The sequence below is a fragment of the Abramis brama genome (genome assembly GCF_963993115.1).
Source record: "Abramis brama genome assembly, chromosome: 22".
NCBI classification, from domain to species: domain Eukaryota; kingdom Metazoa; phylum Chordata; class Actinopteri; order Cypriniformes; family Leuciscidae; genus Abramis; species Abramis brama.
This window is the reverse complement of record NC_139984.1, coordinates 23741556-23760894: the sequence shown is the minus strand read 5'-3', so window position 1 is coordinate 23760894 and position 19339 is coordinate 23741556. Positions and strand designations below refer to the sequence as shown.

General features: G+C 36.6%; 2 protein-coding genes across 3 annotated transcripts; one reads left to right on the top strand and one right to left on the bottom strand.

Annotated features, from left to right (window-relative positions):
* Positions 1-1899: 1899 nt before the first annotated feature.
* On the top strand, positions 1900-7192 carry letmd1 (LETM1 domain containing 1; the record flags this gene model as incomplete). Of its 2 annotated transcripts, none has more annotated exons than XM_084099287.1 (9): positions 1900-2022; positions 2336-2493; positions 2580-2695; positions 2784-2866; positions 3457-3643; positions 3748-3849; positions 4786-4938; positions 5039-5135; positions 5918-7192. In XM_084099287.1, the coding sequence occupies 9 exons, from the start codon at positions 1904-1906 to the stop codon at positions 5989-5991; spliced, it is 1089 nt and encodes a 362-aa protein (XP_083955413.1). In that variant the 3' UTR covers positions 5992-7192. The 2 variants fall into 2 exon arrangements, with proteins under 2 accessions (XP_083955413.1, XP_083955414.1); XM_084099288.1 differs by having other exon boundaries at positions 1904-2022; positions 2339-2493; positions 5918-7120.
* A 6-nt stretch (positions 7193-7198) lies between these two features.
* Positions 7199-18853, bottom strand: cd63 (CD63 molecule). Its single transcript, XM_084099289.1, has 8 exons — positions 18690-18853; positions 16264-16348; positions 11542-11724; positions 8752-8826; positions 8570-8665; positions 7953-8096; positions 7692-7775; positions 7199-7590 (listed from the first exon to the last, which is right to left on the bottom strand). The coding sequence occupies exons 2-8, from the start codon at positions 16339-16341 to the stop codon at positions 7525-7527; spliced, it is 726 nt and encodes a 241-aa protein (XP_083955415.1). The 5' UTR covers positions 16342-16348; positions 18690-18853; the 3' UTR covers positions 7199-7524.
* Positions 18854-19339: the final 486 nt, after the last annotated feature.

The following is a 19339-nucleotide window of genomic DNA, read 5'->3' as shown; positions in this document are numbered from 1 at the left end:
TTTCTTTTCTGCTTAGATGCAAACCCAGTAGGCCTGTGTATTAGCTGATTTTTGCAATAAAGTGTTGTGCCTTACAAAATAAATTCAGTTTATCAATACGAACCTTCTTTTGTTAAAATAAAACGTGTACACATACAGGTGCTGGTCATATAATTAGAATATCATCAAAAAGTTGATTTATTTCAGTAATTCCCGTTAAAAAAGTTAAACTTGTATATTAGCCTATATAGACTCATTACATGCAAAGTGAGATATCTCAAGCCTTTATTTGTTATAATTTTGATGATTATGGCTTACAGCTTGTGAAATCCACAAAATCAAAATCTCAGAAAATTAGAATATTACATAAAATCACACAGTAATTACACAGTGATACCATGGTCACTGAACCAGGTTTTGGTTCTTTTGGCAGTGTGGGCAGGTGCAAATGCCTGGATTATACCCCCCTATTTCTTCTCTCTAAATACACAAATGGTTCCTAAAATGGGTCTGATACACCTACACCAGCAATACTGTGTGTAAAATGCTACATTTCACTCTATTAACATGGGCAGATTTAGTATGGGGGGGGGGGGGGGGGGTGTCTTATTTGGGCAGGCCCGTCTCAACCCATCTGCCTGGATTATACCCCCCTATTTCTTCTCTCTAAATACACAAATGGTTCCTAAAATGGGTCTGATACACCTACACCACCAATACTGTGTGTAAAATGCTACATTTCACTATACTAACATGGGCAGATTTAGTATGGGGGGGGGGGGGGGGGGGTCTTATTTGGGCAGGCCCGTTTTTACCCATCTGCCTGGATTATACCCCCCTATTTCTTTTCTCTAAATACACAAATGGTTCCTAAAATGGGTTAGACACACCTACACCAGCAATACTGTGTGTAAAATGCTACATTTCACTCTAACAATGAAATGTTTACCCGGTAAAGTTTAAAGCACGAGCAAATAATTAACTTTTGTGATTGCGAATAAGTGCAGTGTCCTGTGAGTGTAACTCTACCGCTGCATTAACATGTGATGTGAATGTACGTCGAGTTTTACAGTATTGGGTCTGGATCTATTCTACATAATGCGTGTAATGTGTAAGATGAGAAAGAAGAGGTTAAAGGTTAAAGTAATTTGTCATGGTTGTAAAAAAAACAATGGCTATCTGAAGATCTTTGCCAAGCGCAAACCAGTACAGAAGTAATTATCGGGGAGGGTCATGCCTTTTTTCCCACAATCATTTTGGAGAGTCATAGAAAAATGTATTGCTGGCGAAGGGAGGGTCAAGTCTATTTTGACAATAGATCTCAAAACTCCTCCGGTAACAGTTAGCCCCTTAAATAAAAAACGAACAGTCCCTAAACTCTAAATTTAAATGCTCCACTTAAATGCCTTCATTTGTTTCGTCATTATTGTTTTAATCTCATAATTGTGTACCATAGTCAATACTGTATTTCCAAATTCAGACATGAAACAAATAAAAAATATACCTAAACGGGTTTATATAAAATACAATAAAACTATTCAAATATTAAATTAAGTTAAATTAGATGGCTGCAAATGGGAGAACATTTTTTTTGAGTGTGGTGAGTTCTTAAACACGCCATTATGAGGTTTCAGCCAAAAAGTATTACCTCATTAATCTATAATAAAGATATTGGTTATCATTAGGCTATGTGTTATAAGTGATAAACCTCATTAGTGTGCTTGTAATTTTTTGCTCATCATCAGTTTTGAAATAAAGACTCCTATCACACAAATACTCCGGTCAATGCCAAAAAAAAAAAAAAAACCGTGGTGCGCATTGGTTACTGTTTATGTGGTTATTGCAGCAGCCAATCACAGTGCCGCGCCCGCATTCCATTCTCTGAAGACACGCCCACGTAGAACTGTCAGCTGCTCAGTCCAAGATGGCGCTGTCCTGTAGAGGGGTATGCCGCGGGGCTTCTGTGATCTTACTGTATGGAAAACAACCTGTCGGGGTCAAAGCAAGTCTCTGCACACCTAGATTGGCTTCCACAAAATCCAGGTACTATTTATAATAAGTTCATATAAATTATTCTTTATAGGCATCGATCATTTGAAGGCATATTCCCTTAGCTAGGAGAATTTGCATATAGATTAGTCGTTATAAAATGAATATGCATGAATATGAATATGAATATGAATAACAGTACTAGACAACATTAAGTATTTCTCATTGTCTATTCTCCCTTTAGTTTTTGTAGAAATAGAATAAAATGCATTGGGTTAATCAGGAAATACAGTACATGCCCTGCCCTTATGTGACAGCAACACATCATCTTTTATTTATTTATTTATATTTATTTCTGTCTGTCTAGTAGTTTGTGGTTTGTTAGACACTACTCACCTTCACAAGCAAGACGTGGGATTGGTCGAAGCATTGTGTCCAGGCTGAAGTGGGTCAATGAGAAGTATGAGAGGTTCTTGCAGCGGCGCTTTCCACGCTTTTATGCTCTCTATCACACTTTTATGAAAGGTATTTTAAAATTAGTACTGGATTATTAAACCTCAAACATCTCTGGAAGATATGTTATGATATAGGTTTTGTGTTTTTGTATAAAGGGTTCCGGCTCCTGTTTCAAGATGCTCAAGAAGTGAGAAGAATCATGACTCGCATGTTCAGTGACAGCGTAGAGCACCAGAATGTGCCTTACCGTGATTTAGAGAAACTCAGGCAGGTGTGTTGAAGAACTGAAGCAGACATTTACGGGATATATTGCTGTCATAAGTTTTATTAAAATGTCATTTTTTGTGTGTTGCTTTCAGGTCCGCAGGGACTTAATCAAAGCCATTCCCTTGGTCATCATATCAATACCTCCTTTCGCCAACTATCTGGTCTTTATCCTAATGTGAGTATTTATTATGCTACACTGCTGATTATTCTATGTTTTTTGCAATTATGAAGTATTTCTGTATCTTTGATACTGATTGATGAATATTGAGTATTAAATGTTTGCTTTATTATCTGTCACTCTTCCATTCATTGATTCAATAATCCGTTCATCCTCAGGGATGTGAAGAGTATAAATCCAAGGGAAAAATGGATGTGTTTTAAAATAAATTCATTATCATTAATAAATACGCTTTTAATGTTACAGTACAATAGTATTTTTATTGATTTAATTTGTAAAATGTAATAATAAAATATTATAATAAAAATAGTTTGTTGTTATAATTATAAAATATTCTGCTCTTTATTTTACAGTATTATTGCAATAGTAATATTTCTTTATTGATTTGTTTAATGTTTAACATTTTAATAAGAAAATAAAAATATTTGTAATAGTTGTAATGTTTATTATTATAATGATTATTATTAAATATTCAGCCTTTAATTTTATAGTATTATTGCAGTGTAATATTTCTTTATTGATTTAATTCCATATTGAATGGAGGGTGTTGTTTTGCTTCTGTTTTCCTCCACAATTCTGCCCTCTAGGTACCTCTATCCTCGCCAGCTTCTGATCCGGCACTTCTGGACCCCACAGCAGCTGGTGGAGTTTCAGAGGGTGTACCACTCCCAGAGGGCACAGCACCACTGGCCTATAGTAAAGGGGCTGGAGAGCACGTCCACTTCTGTCCAAGACAGCCGACTTAAAAGCCGCCTCATGGAGCTCTGCAGTAAGGTAGCCTGAACTAATTAATGATATTACTCATGTGTATAATTATAGCCTTTTTGAGTTGTTTTATTCAGATGTTGACTTTTAAATAAATATAAATGTGTCTGCAGGTGCGACATGGAGTCCATCCTGTAGTGTCTGATGTCCATGCAGTGAGAACATTGTTCTCCGGACCTCCCTTAGGTATCAAGAAAATGTATGCAGATCAGATGGTGAGCTCCAAATAATCAGCCAGCTGCACAATGAATTGCATTTTGAAAGTTTTTAAAACTATTTTCTAAATGTATGATATAAATCTTATTGTGAACAATTCATCTGTGCATGTTTCATTCATCTAGTCAACTGGACCTTCAGGTGAAAACGAAAGACTTCTCTCTGGTGACATTTGCAGGACCTCTCCAGTCCTTTAGGGGGCGTTTAGACGACTCATTTTCAACTAAAAACGGAAAACTTTTTATGCGTTTTGGCCGTTCAATTACACGACAATGGTGTTCTTGGGGCCTGAAAATGCAAGTTTTTTAAAAACAATACCATTATAGTCTCCATGTAAACTACAAAAACATGAATTTGTGAAAACGGTGACGTCATGCGAATGCATATTATGTGTTCAGTCTATTGGCGCGAAGTGTTTCTTTACAAGGCAGCATCGACAAATACTGTCCTGTCTTAATACAGCGTTGTTTGTTGTTTTTTGTGGCTTCGGGTGAACGGGGATCCTTTTGACAACGTTGTTGTCTGTACGCAAAAAAATGTAAAACGCAAAGGAAACTTTTCCGTTTTTAGTACATCATTATCGTTCATGTACCCTTAGTCCACTTAAACCCCTCCTCTGCTAGCTTACGTTCATCAGCCTTCAGTGCAAATCTCAAAATCCAATCAACAACGATGCATAGAACCTAGTCCCTACCTTTTTTCGATAATCCGTTACACTTAGATGTACGCCACATAATGGAAGAAAAGCTCTGTCACTACTTCTGTTTCATCATGACTTAAAAATGTATTTAAAATGCAAACAAAAAAACTTTTCTAGCTTGCTTCCTAATCTAGTTGTCTCATAAACTTGACTGAATATTACATTGTCTCTTTGACAAGTTTCTTTTGTTCCTTTTTTAAGTCTGCTAAATGCGAACATATAAATATATTTGCAGAGACACCTCTGTCCATTGCTGTTCCTGACGCCCCGCCTCCCAGGCTTCTGGATTGGTCGACGCTTGAACAGTCATGCCTTAGAGCTCATGCAGCTTGACCGCAGCATTGTTCAATTAGGCTTGCATCAGTTAAATGACGCAGAGCTCAGAGAGGTCAGAGGTCGCTCCTTATTTTGCCCATTACATTCTGCCAGCAGCCTTTATTTTGTGATTTTTGAAGGACAATGTGTCACTTTTACGTCTCGTCTCTTAGGCATGTTACGTGAGAGGGCTGAATCCAGAGCTTCTGAGTCCCGCGCAGTGCCGGGAATGGCTCACACAGTGGTTGCAGTTCTCAACACACCTCAAAGGTACGTAGGCCAGGAAATCAAGGCTATGTTCTACTAAGAGAGTGCTAGCATACTACGCTTATATTGCGTTCAACGTTTAACTAGCTGCTCACATCCTCAGATTATTGTTTCTATGTTAACACCACACAAAATTAATGTATAATTCGAGTACAGACAAAACCACAATAAAAAAAAGTAACAGTTGTTATGCAAATGCGTATTTAATAAACATTAAATGTTTAAGTTAGTTATCTAACTGTTCTAGCTACATCAAACTGTATTGTATGTTTTTCAATTATTTTTAGATTAATCTGGCATTTGTAAGACATTATCAATAGTCAATTAAAGGAATTATTAAACAGAAATTGACTTAACTACTAAACTACATTTTTCTGCTGAAGCACCACCATTTGGAATGGTTCCAAGTGACGTTTTCAGTGGTCAGGTGGTACAATTTGGGGAACACTTTACAAATCTGAATCTCATAATTACGGAAATTCCGACATGGTGCGAATGCAAGATTACCATTTATGCAGTGTGTATACTGTGCACTGTATGTAAATTTGCTGTATGCAATAACCATTTGACAAAATGTCTAGTTTACAACACAGTGCACTGCATTGCCCTGGATACTGTATCCCACAATGCAATGCAGTGTGATGAATGAATCATATTTTTAATGGGTTTGTTAAATGGCATGAAAAATATTACGGAGTAAACCATTGTTTTGCTTTTGAAACTATTGACATGACAATTGTGTCGCACATTCATTGTGGCATTGCGTTTCCTTCCTGTTTGATCAGAGTCAGAGACCTCCCTCTATCTGCACTGTATGGTACTGCTCACTGTAAACTACCCTAAACACCAACGTCACTGACCTCGAGAGGAAGCAGATGACTCCACCACCACACCCAAAATGCAACATGGGAACAAAAGAATCTTGTATGCAAATTGAAGCAGCGCAACGCAAGCTTTATTATACCAGTCCTTTGGCTTAGTTATGTTACTTTTGTAATCAAGGGAATTTTATGTTTCTGAATAATTCCATTTTAAATGTTGTGCTGTGCTTTAAATTTGTTTTTTGGAGATTTTGTTTACTTCAGTGAGGAACAGACAGGAGAGACATTGTCATTGAAAGATGCAATTGAGATTCTGGAATTTGTGGAATAATTTCATTCATTTTTCTTCCATAGAGACAGGGTGACAATACACTGCAAAACAATACACTGAGATCACGCTACAAAAATCACACTGAACGTGTGCCAAATGCATCCATTTGGAATTAAAGCTCATTGGTCTTGAGACATTCATTCTAAATATAGTTGGTCGTGGAGCACAATCATTTGTGAATTGTTTTGTGGCATTTTGTATATGTTTCAAATCAGCACTGAACCAAGGACAAGTATCACCTATCTTGTTCATTTTTCTGGTGTATTAGTAAGACAAATGGGATGTTTAATATGTAAAGCAACCCAGTTTTTATGGTTTAAATCCAATGTTAAAACTGGAAAGAGGTTTACAAAGCCTGAATACTGGAGATAAAGTGCATTATTTAATATATTAAGCTAAATTCTATAATGCTGCATATACTCATTTTAATTAAGTTTATGTTAATATTTATTTTTGAGATCCCAAAATTACACAAAGATTATTGCACCTTGTTATTTGTTCTATCCAATAAGAAGTTGTTTGCTGTGTGCACTGGGCTGTTTGGTCAAAGCATTAAAGTTATGTTTTGTCAGATTCTAAAATTATCTTATTCAGCCTTTTAACAGGTGCCTTTTTACTTAAGAACACAGCTATAAACACAGTGCAATAAATGCTGTTATCTTTTTATGTTGCCAAATGTGTTGCATTATTTTGTATTTTATATAAAAATAGAATGCTGTTTGGTTCAGTGTTAACATGTCACTGAAAAGTATGATAGTACATAGTCAACGCAACGTGAAAATATCAGAACTTCTATTAAAAGACTTAATGGTCTCTGTTTGCATCCCTTATCAACCTAGCACTGATTCAGAAACTACAGTAGTAACAAATATTAGTAACTCAAATATAATAAAATGAACTTAAATAGGACAAACTTGTTTAGAACATTTCATTCTTTTATTTGACAATGTTCTGTAAATGTATAAAATTTGGCATTTCAGTAATTCATTGTTGTCCTGTAACCCAAAGGAATGTCAACATGGTAGTAAAGACAGAATACTTAATAGAATAATAAATCAGACTTAACAGGAGACTAATATACTGGATTAGTCATAGAAAAAGATATATATATTTCACTCTCAGTGAAAATGTGTATTGTCAACTTACACATCAAGAGGGAAAATAATTTGCATTTATATAATGGTTAAAAAAAAACAAAAAAAAACTGAGTGGTCTCTAAGCTTTAAGTGACTGGACGTGATCACATGACCTCATAGCCGCTGCGGATGGCTCGCATCAGAATGCAGGCCAACACAAGCCCCGTGATCTACAAAAAACAAACAAAAAAATATCAATGTACGAAGAAGGGGAGTTTGCAGTGACGTTCTTGTGTGCAGACAACAGGTAAAACAATATTGCAGCTCTCACCTGCACAAACGCAACGACCAGAGCTCCCACAGCAAACCACAGAGTTTTATCCTTTAGAAATTTCTCCAAAGCGGGTCTACATCCCTGTATTAAACAAACACAAAGTCTTAGTCTCTAGTGTCTCACATGTTCTGTCCAAACATTTTGAACGTTATAAAAAATTAAAGTTTTTAGACTTTGTGAAAATGCCACAGTACAGAAGAGTCAAGTAGCCAAAACCTAGTGTACTAGTTCAATAATAAAGAACAAAGAGTTTCTTACATCTGTGTAGATTTTTTTGCCATCGTGCATAGCTCCAATACCACAGTCCTTGGTTACATTTATACAGCAGGAGTCTGGGACCGATGTGTGAGTGGAGCTGAAGTTCACCCAATCAGCAGAGTTGTTTCCTCCACAGCACTTGAGCTATAGGAAAGACATAAATTCATATTCAGTCTGGTGTGTGTATATAAAAAAGAGCTGATTGTTTTAATGGCAAAACGTAATTATTTTAATCTATTTGACAGCCCTAAATTAAATTACAACACAGAAACAAATAAACACATCATTTTACATAGAGTGAATCCATTAATACATTTCCCTTCAAAAGCAGAGATCACCTAAAGAGAGCATATGATCCAGCTGAATGGATTCACTGAACTAAAAACCATTCAAAATGCAGAGAGCAAGTACACCACAGGGTCTGAACTGAGGTTTAGCCACATGAGGAAGCAGGATGTCAGTTTAATGTCAACAGATGGCATAAGCAAACAAGGCTGGAGAGACTCGAGACACGCGTCATTCACATGAAAATGGAAATCAGAGCAGGATCACAGGCCTTGTTCAGACAAGCAGGCTTTTTGGACTTTCCGAAACGTGATAGATTTGGGTTTACTAACCGCCTTCTGCATAGAATCAACGGCATCACGGTCGTCTTTTGTGTTGTTGTAATTTGTGATCATGAACTTGAGGCCTTTATCCACAACATCAGGCAGCTGCAGAAAAACAGAGATTATTAGGAGCCAAATGGTCCTGGAAAACAGGTTGATAGTAATAAAGTAGAAATTAGAAGAGTACTCACTTTCTCACGGAGGACATATCCAGCAATGGCGGCTCCAATTTCAATGATGATGATGAGGGAGAGAAGAACAGCAAACTAGGAGAAAACAAAGAGAGGAGAGGTGAATGATAAAAGTGAGGAATGACAAGTCAAGAAATTACATCTTAAAGAATTGAATGATTTTACTGAGAGCTGGTCAGTCTTGGGTTGTTTTCCATTTCAGTCAAATATGCAGATACATATCTATTCTTCAAATTAAGTGTTGTGTAAGAAGGAATCTGGTTTAACCTGTCGGCGATGTGTTGACCATGTCAACAGCATTAATAGACATACAGCAGTTTTACAGCAGTCAGCATTTAAACAAAAGCATTTGCAGCAACTTAGTGGAAATTGCCAAGATGTTGTTTATATGTGTACTAAATTACTTGGGCAATACTACATATTAGTGTGCTACACCAATAAACTTATTTAAAACATAACCCCACATATAAACTTAATATTTCAGAGTAGTTGACATATACACTCCTATACATTTACTTGTCATTGGTTCCAGTTCCATGAAAATTTTCATTTTCACTACCGCAATGCATGCCAGATTTTAATAATAAAATAAAAATGTCAATTTGCACATTACTAGTATTTATTGCATTAGTATTATCTATTATTAGTTTTATTATTTTAAAATGTACTTCCTGAATCTTTATTATCTTTACATATTTAAATGTATCATACAATAAAATATGGAAATAATTAAATCAGTAATAGATCAAAATAAATAAATAAATAAATAAATAAAAATAATAATAATAATAATAATAATAATAATAATAATAATAATAATAATAATAGACAAATCGGAAATATTTATATGAAATTAATCTTTTTGTTAATACTTTTGATAAAATCTGGAAAAATGGGGGAGGGATGCATGCATATATATATATATATATATATATATATATATATATATATATATATATATATATATATATATATATATATAAAAAAAATATATATATATATAAAAATATATATATATATATATATATATATATATATATATATATATATATATATAAATAAATAAATAATGGAGGGGTCTGAAATTGTCATCGTAGGTGCATGTCCACTGTGAGAGACATAATAAATAAAAAAATCCAGAAATCACAATGTATGATTTTTTAACTATTTATTTGTATGATACAGCTGCAAATAAGTATTTGAACACCTGTCTATCAGCTAGAATTCTGACCCTCAAAGACCTGTTAGTCTGCCTTTAAAATGTCCACCTCCACTCCATTTATTATCCTAAATTAGATGCACCTGTTTGAGGTCGTTAGCTGCATAAAGACACCTGTCCACCCCATACAATCAGTAAGAATCCAACTACTAACATGGCCAAGACCAAAGAGCTGTCCAAAGACACTTGAGACAAAATTGTACACCTCCACAAGGCTGGAAAGGGCTATGGGGAAATTGCCAAGCAGCTTGGTGAAAAAAGGTCCACTGTTGGAGCAATCATTAGAAAATGGAAGAAGCTAAACATGACTGTCAATCTCCCTCGGACTGGGGCTCCATGCAAGATCTCACCTCGTGGGGTCTCAATGATCCTAAGAAAGGTGAGAAATCAGCCCAGAACTACACGGGAGGAGCTGGTCAATGACCTGAAAAGAGCCGGGACCACCGTTTCCAAGGTTACTGTTGGTAATACACTAAGACGTCATGGTTTGAAATCATGCATGGCATGGAAGGTTCCCCTGCTTAAACCAGCACATGTCAAGGCCCGTCTTAAGTTTGCCAATGACCATTTGGATGATCCAGAGGAGTCATGGGAGAAAGTCATGTGGTCAGATGAGACCAAAATAGAACTTTTTGGTCATAATTCCACTAAACGTGTTTGGAGGAAGAAGAATGATGAGTACCATCCCAAGAACACCATCCCTACTGTGAAGCATGGGGGTGGTAGCATCATGCTTTGGGGGTGTTTTTCTGCACATGGGACAGGGCGACTGCACTGTATTAAGGAGAGGATGACCGGGGCCATGTATTGCGAGATTTTGGGGAACAACCTCCTTCCCTCAGTTAGAGCATTGAAGATGGGTCGAGGCTGGGTCTTCCAACATGACAATGACCCGAAGCACACAGCCAGGATAACCAAGGAGTGGCTCTGTAAGAAGCATATCAAGGTTCTGGCGTGGCCTAGCCAGTCTCCAGACCTAAACCCAATAGAGAATCTTTGGAGGGAGCTCAAACTCTGTGTTTCTCAGCGACAGCCCAGAAACCTGACTGATCTAGAGAAGATCTGTGTGGAGGAGTGGGCCAAAATCCCTCCTGCAGTGTGTGCAAACCTGGTGAAAAACTACAGGAAACGTTTGACCTCTGTAATTGTAAACAAAGGCTACTGTACCAAATATTAACATTGATTTTCTCAGGTGTTCAAATACTTATTTGCAGCTGTATCATACAAATAAATAGTTAAAAAATCATACATTGTGATTTCTTGATTTCTTTTTTTAGATTATGTCTCTCACAGTGGACATGCACCTACGATGACAATTTCAGACCCCTCCATGATTTCTAAGTGGGAGAACTTGCAAAATAGCAGGGTGTTCAAATACTTATTTTCCTCACTATATATATATATATATATATATATACAAATGCGATTACAGCATTTATTACAGAAATGTTGGTCCCACATGAGGTAAATTAGATCAAAACAAACAATGACTAGTTCACATCAACTACAATCACTGTAAATAAAATATCAATCCATGCACTAGAACACAAATATTTGTCACATATCCTTACCGTGGTGACCATGCAGTGATTCTCCTTCCAGGCGCCACAGCAGCCAAAGAATGCGATGAAGAAGATGGCGACTCCCACTATTATCAGCACTAGAGGAGAGCCAGAGTATTCTTTGAGGATGGCCGTGTTGACGAATGAAACACGGACCAATGTCCCCACAACTATTAAGGCCAGGCCACACAGCTGGGGATGAGAGACAGTGAGAGAGTGGAAAAGTCAGTGTGAAAAACAGTGAACAGAAGACATATCATGTATTTGCATTCTCAAATTATCCAATTATTAAAATGACCAATTCTGATGGCCTATTCAATGGTTCCCTACCCTGGAGTACATTTTTGATATCTCTCTTATTCGCTCTCGCCGCCCTGCCAACAACGCCGTAGAAAGATGCGGGGACGCTCTGACGTAGATTGAATTACTTGACTGCGTTCTCTGGAATCCTCTCAAGCAGAGGATTTCTACATTCCAATTGGTTGCCGCCGAACCGCGTCATAGCTCATTACCATAAAGTTAACCTGACTTCAACTCTTCTCGCCACTCTCGCCGTCCAAGAAGCGCCGCCCTCGCCGCCGACTCGCATTGAAAACAAATGACTTCCGGCCACTTTGACGCTCTCGCCAGCGGCGGTGTGAACGCACAGTTATCTGAAACAACCATTTAAGGTCATGGAGCAAAGTTGCTTTAAGGCAAGCCTCCAAGGTTAGCAAAAGCAGCTTATTTAATGAATCGACAGTCTATCAGCTAATGTTCAACATGTTTACCATTAAACATTTGTTTTGGATTGATCTATTTTTAGTGTACACCGAAAGAAAATGCTGTTTTATAAGAGAAGTCACTTCTCTTTCATTCATATCCACAAACAGTGACTGACTGTCTGTGGGCTGTTTCAACTCTGAAAGAAATTCAATGACGTCAGGGCTGTCATGTGATTGGTTATTAAAGGGATATTTCACAGATTAGCATTAAGCTTTGTATCAGGAGAAAACCGGCTAGTATTTTCGAATGACTGTGCTTCCCTCCCTCATGTCCCCCGAGACGAGAGATTTCTGTATTGTTTGTCTGGAAAAAAACCTCCGAGGACGCAAAAATCGTCACGCTTTTTTGGCCAGAGACTAGAGACTACAGCCAGTAGTAGGAGCTCGTTCCGCATGTTTTCAACCCGCCCATAGGGGGATCTCACGATAAAACACTGTCTTTTCAGTTTCGAGTCAACTAGTAGCCTAGTTGTATCATTTCTTCCGATACTACTGTAACCGGTAGGCGTGGCTTGGGAGTGGCCTTGTAGGGCAGCGAAGCAAGTGCATTCTGGGAGTTGTTGTCTTTCATCCACATGAGCCAAAAATACATTTTCTGGCTTTTCTCAGTCTAGAAGGCACTAAAATAATTTCACATTTCTACTACATAAATGACCCAATTTAAATACACATTCATCTTTCCAGCGGTGAAATATCCCTTTAAGGCACACATGATCCAAGTTGGCCGTTACGCCTTCTTCAAAGGTAGAGCCACAGACCCTCGTATCTCCCAATAATAGGACCATCGCTGCGTCCAAAATCGAATAGGCTACTAACCTACTTTATAGTATCAAAAAGTACCCGGATGACCTGCTACTTCCCTCAAGATTCTGAAGCGTGCATTTGATGGACACTTTACTATCCCATGATGCAACAGGAGAGGATTTATGAAGGCACCGCATCTCTGCTTGGAGTCTTTACTAACGAGGCATCTAAAAGATGCAGTGCTGGGGACACTCCAGGACCAGGGTTGGGAACCACTAGCATTTTTTTGCTATCTTTCTATTAAGAATAAGTACTAATTAATAGTTTTATCAACTAGGTACCTTGTGTAAAATTGCATTATTCTGTTCCCTAACCCTAAATTTCACTTCAGGATGTTGGTGAGCATTAAAGAGAGAAAATACATTTAAAAAGTGAGTTGTAACTAGGTGTGGGAAAGTTGTTAGAACCATGAGATTCTTTGAAACCTTCGGTACACTCCTTTGCCAATGACGTTGGCTCGCAATATCTATTCATCAAGCTATGTAAAGTTTGTCAGCAATCAGAAAATTACGTGCCATCACACAGATAACGTACTGTGTAAATATTCCAAGTAAATTAGTACTGAACTGCACCTCTGAGAAAGTGTAAAGGATGTTTAGTAATATGTATGTGTCAGCTGTACAAATGTAGAATATATGGGCGTCACAGCTAGTCAACAACCCAGAACAACTTTAATGACTACACTGGTCCGGCTAAACATACAAAGCAACACCCGTGTAAATATTTGAGGGTAATAAGTGGCAGCAGGTAGGCACCTGCATGGTATAGACAAAGAGGAAACAATAGCAGGAGGAATCCTGTTTAATTTGCTGAATGAAATAAAGATATGTAGTGAAATTGCCAGGAGTGTCTATTATTACAAAGAAACACATGATATGTGCTCCTAAATAAGGAGCGGTGTCCAACCATATTCTGGCTGGCCTTTGGCATTACTTGACTGAATGAGTCACAGATGAACGTTGAAATTCGTATGGAGAAATCACATCACATGATGCCATCGTAAATAGGAAGATCAATCACATGACTGAGGCTGAACTTTACAATCTCTCACTGAGAAATATATATGAGAGACATTTGAATATCAAATTCCCAGCACAAACCTGCACCACAATTTTCTTTTCTAGTTCAGAAAGCAAACACAACTGTAATTCTCTGTACATCACTGGAATTGTTAAAGGTTGCATGTCTGGTTTGTATCAGGAAATCCATCCAATGTAAATGTAGTTCAAAAAGACGTTTACTTAAATTGTTTAGGCTAATTATTTTTTTTTAAAAACAGTACGAAACATGTGAAACGTGTTTCAATTGCTGTCTATAAGTACAGTTGAAAGTCTCCATGTAGAATAGTAATTTCCAGACGGAACAAATTTTCCCTGGGAAAGTTAAGTACATTCGCTTCACACATGTACTGTTTTCAAACCCATCTGAATAGTACTGTACACATCTGTGTTCTTCCCACACAACCTCTGTAAAACTTGTGGATAAAATTTCCTATTGCTTCTTTGTGATTGTGGACATTTTCACAGCATTATTTTGATGTTCATTGAATACCATAATTAAAGCTATTTTTGTGGCACACAATTAATTTACATTTGTTTAATTATTAAAGGTGAAATTCCCTAAAGAAGATGCAACATATTAAATATGTTGCATCTTCATTAGTGATTTTCACCTGTTTAACAACTTGTGAGTAAATGAAATCTAAAACTTAAGAATTCCAGAAACTGCTCAGAACATCAACATCCCTAAATAATTCCTTCCCTTAATATACATAATGCTGTAATATATAATAAAATAGAATTAATCATATGCATCCACTAACATACACATCCAGATAACTAATACCCTCAATCTTAAGCCAGGGACATAACTGTAAGGCCGATTATGAATGTAATTTGATACATGACTGATAATGCCCAAACGCGCCGAGTCAGAGACAGTTGCGTTCAGTTGGTGTTCACAGTCAGGGTTTAAAATCTTCTCCAGTCATTGGAAAAAGTCTATAAATGTGTTCAGTTCAGATCTCAGACCATCTTAAAAAGCTTAAATGATGTTTAGAAAATGTAATCTGTCCAAAGTCAGCATGAATGTGTGTGTGATCACAGGAAGCATAGATTGTGTAGATGCGAAGTGAGCTATATTTGAGAAACAAGCTGTCAGCTCAAACAAGTAAAGGCCATTAGCAGCTGCAGCTATGTTGTCAATTTGAAGGACAGAGCGCTGCACATGCAAGAATTTTTTTTTTTTTTTTTTTTCAGGAAACATTCCACTTAATGCTCAGGTTACACTGTAAACAGAGTGTGTGGTGTGCACGCTTACACCAGGGAACGCTTAGACACCAAACAATGTCAACACCAACAGCACAAGATGAGTATGTGGAACAAGCAGTGCTTTGTGTGATCAAACAAACTTGCTTGGATGAAGTGCTATGTTTCCATTACCTAAAAGGAAGCCTACATTATCAGCTAACTGCTAAAGGACAGTCATAAACACTCTAATACAAAAACAAACATTTTTGCATTATGCACATTTTAATTTCACACCTTTAAATGGCTGCATTGTGTCTTTGCACAAGTTGGGACACATTAATTTGATGAAATTATAATCAATTATAACCATTCCCTTTAAGCATGCAATGTGCCAACAAGAAGGTTTAACCACTTTCTGAGTAAACCCATGTTCATAAGCAACAGGTCTACATCCATATTTGATCTACATGTCAACACAAACTGATGTTTTTCCAGTCATCTGGCATAGCCAGGAAACATGTTTTCCTGATTGCTGGGAAATTTCTTAGTCACCATAAGAGGAACTGAACTCCCCCTGTGGAGGCCCCCTGAACTCCCTGAGTGGTAAAAGTGAGCGTCATTAGTTACTAGAACCTCTTAAAACTTTCTGAGGTGATTTTTGCATATACCATAAGACTTATTTGAGAAGTAGAGAAAAAAAGTCTATTTTGCTTCTCCTTTTACGTCAAAGCTAAGCTAAAGTAAAGGTGACGCAAGCATGAATTGTAAAAAGGAAGTGTTAGGAAAGAATGGTTTGGTCTAAATCTTTCACAAAAAAGTCAACGACAAATCAGGGAAACGGTCAGCAGTTATGGCACATGCCCTGGCTAATGCGAAATATGACATTAATAATACAGACACTAGTTGTTACTCACCCAGAAGATGAAATTAAAGAAAAAGAGCAGGTATTTGACACATTTTGCTCCTCCATCTACAGCCATGGCGCTTTTCATAAAAGTCCTGAAAATAAAATGAAGGTAAAAACACGTAAACGAAAGTACCTACAACCACACCAACTGCCCTTAATACCTGCAAGGTTAAAACATGCTGGAACAATATAGGTCAGTTTTCTGACACAAGCTAAATGAGGCTAATAATTAACTGTATATCGTGGAAAGTCTAATATCCTTTAGCAAACCATCAAAGTAAAAAACTAAAACAGTGTCAAAAGGCAAGAATATGTAAAGAAGAAATAACAAAGTATAAATAATATAAGGGTCATTTTGGCCATTGAAACTTTGATGTTTAAGTTTTCATGTCATCCCGGTGAAGTTTAAGTTATTTTAATCTTATATTCTTACTATTTTAAAAACTGAGTGACAAAATATCCAGATTTTTTTTGTTTTATTTCCATATAAAAATCAAATTCTCATTAATAAAAAAAAATTCTGGAAAAAACAACGATTCCCATTAAAAAAATAAAAAGTGCCCATGTAGAACTTTATCCTTCTATACCATTTAATTGAAATGTCCATATTTCATGTTGATATTATTAAGCTGTGATTGAAAAAGAAAACATTACAGATGACTATATCCTTTTTCAAAAATGATATTCTTTCCCCCAAGAGTTTCCAGGGTGGACATGTTATACTTAGCCACATGACTAAAATGCAACAGGTGTGTATCAATTAGCTCCCGAATCAATCAGTATATAGTGTACACGAATCCGGGCACTGGTAAGAGTAAGGACCCTGGCTCATCGGGACAGTGATTACTCAATTTCCAGCGACATGACTTCTTACATCATCAACATGCAACGGTGACTGCACCGCTGGTATTAATCAACAACAGGCAAAACCTGTATGTTTTTTATATTATTTTTATGCTGTTTAAACACATTGTTTTGATACATATCCTTACAAAATTTCAGGCGAATATTAATTATAAATGTTAACTAGACGTGTTCGCTACCGGTCTAGTGATGTGTATTTATGCGGACAAATAATAAAAAAGCGGTTTGTCTTTTCAAAATCTTCTATCACGTGTCATTATATTTATTGAGTTGGCTTATGTGTTTTGTTTCACACTTCAGAAATGTAACAAAATGTTTTTGCAGTGCATTGTGGGATTTTTTTTTTTTTATTGAGATTTTGCGATTGCGACAGCCCTTAAAATGACTGACTCCCTAATCAGTGCCAATAGTGAACTAGAGAGCTGATTGAGACGCACCCAATGTCTCATCCAGTGTGTGATGACAGTTCTTATATGACAAAGTATTACAAGACAGTAACTCAAGAGACAAACAAAAGAATTCAAAATGCTAAATCACCATACTTTGTGTTTTTTTTATGTATTTTAAGAAATTGGAAATTTCAACGCTTCTTCTGTAAAAGATGCTGAATGTGCGCTTTTGGAGACAAAATAAGTTTATTTAGTTTAGTTTTACCTTTATTGTCATTGCATGGTATAACAGTTACAACGAAAAATACCCATAATCAAAATAAATGTAGGTAAAATATGGGTTTTGGAGTCAAAGCAGTGTGTAGCCTAATGTAATAATAGTCCTCATTCTCTTTAGCCAAGCGAACAGAATATTAATTTGGTAAAATGAGAAATGCTATAACTATTGACATGTCTTCAGTAACAAGGAACAAAGTAAAACCGTGAGAAAGCGTAACCTGTTTTAACGTCATATGACTGCGGTCACGAGATTAACAGTCAGAGTTTAGTTCCATGTTTTAAATGCAGTTTGTTTTTTTGTTTTGTTTTTCAAATTAGCTTTAAAATGCCTACATTATATTTAACTGCGTCAGTAAACCAGTTGTAAATAAATAAATGTTTATGATGATGATGACGACGACACTTGCTGTCAAAATACTTAGGTATTTCTTGTTTTGATAATCCCTTCCTCGTGAGTTATACAAACGTCTTATTTTTCAACTCCTACGCCAATTTATCAACTTCACATCATGGCGTTTTAAATCTGATAAAATAAAGGTTTCGCATGCTTACAAAGACACCCACCAATATGTCTGAAGTTTTGAAGAGTTTTAGAGCCTCGCTCTCTCAGAAAAGACGAGCATGTTGAAATTCAGTCTACGACATAAGAAGCTTGCTCGCGAAGGACAGGAAACAATATGGCCATTCATTTGGTTAACTAAATTACACCCCGCGTGTAATTTCGAGGATTTCCAGTCAAAACTAATTACTTAAGAAAACAAGAAACCCAAACGAAGAAAAAAAATGTGGCCTTCACTTCAGTCTCGAGACAAAGTTACTTGAAAAAATTACGTTAATTTTAAAATCAGAGGTTTCTCGCGCCTGCCGAGAAAATATCGTTAATCAGTGAGAGATCGCTTACCTCGGGTTAAAATGTTCAGTCTAGCGTACAGGAAACCTGTATAGTGAAAATTGGATGCTTTCTATCCAAGCAAGAAGCAACAGATCACGGATGTGAGAGAAGTCGATGTGTGCGCTGTGTAAATGTGATCCCTCCTATAACTGCACTCCACCCCTTACTGCAATGAGGCTGAACTAAGTAAATCATGTAGATATAATCAGTCAGATTATATCAGATATATATATAAAAACACGTAAAATGGTATATAATGGTTGACAGATGTTATCAACAACAATACAAGCGTCACATTTTACTCAGTTGTTGTTGTTGTTGTTGTTGTTGTTGTTTTTAACGAAATTAAAAGTCTTACTCATAAAGACAAGACTGCACTTATAAGAAATTATGTATAATCACATAATATGATCATGAAAATAGCCTTTCATGAGCACCACCACCATGTGACATCCCATGAACAGCCAATGCCAGCAATGGAAGTATAAAAAAGTAAATGTAACATAGACTATATGTTTATAAGAATGTGTAGCCTATTATATGGATGCAAGTATTATTAGTAAATAAACTTCATGTATCCTCACCAAAAGGTATAAAGGTGGTCCAAAACCACTGAGCAAAACCTAATAAATTAAAGATGTCACATCATATCATTTTGA

Bases quoted from the DNA above. Each gene is read 5' to 3' on its own strand.
- cd63 (XM_084099289.1), bottom strand. From the start codon at position 16,341: ATGAAAAGCGCCATGGCTGTAGATGGAGGAGCAAAATGTGTCAAATAC. The intron at 11,725-16,263 runs GTGAGTAACAAC...TCTCATCCCCAG, and splicing joins TCTTTAATTTCATCTTCTGG to CTGTGTGGCCTGGCCTTAAT. The intron at 8,666-8,751 runs GTGAGTACTCTT...GTTTTTCTGCAG, and splicing joins GATATGTCCTCCGTGAGAAA to CTGCCTGATGTTGTGGATAA.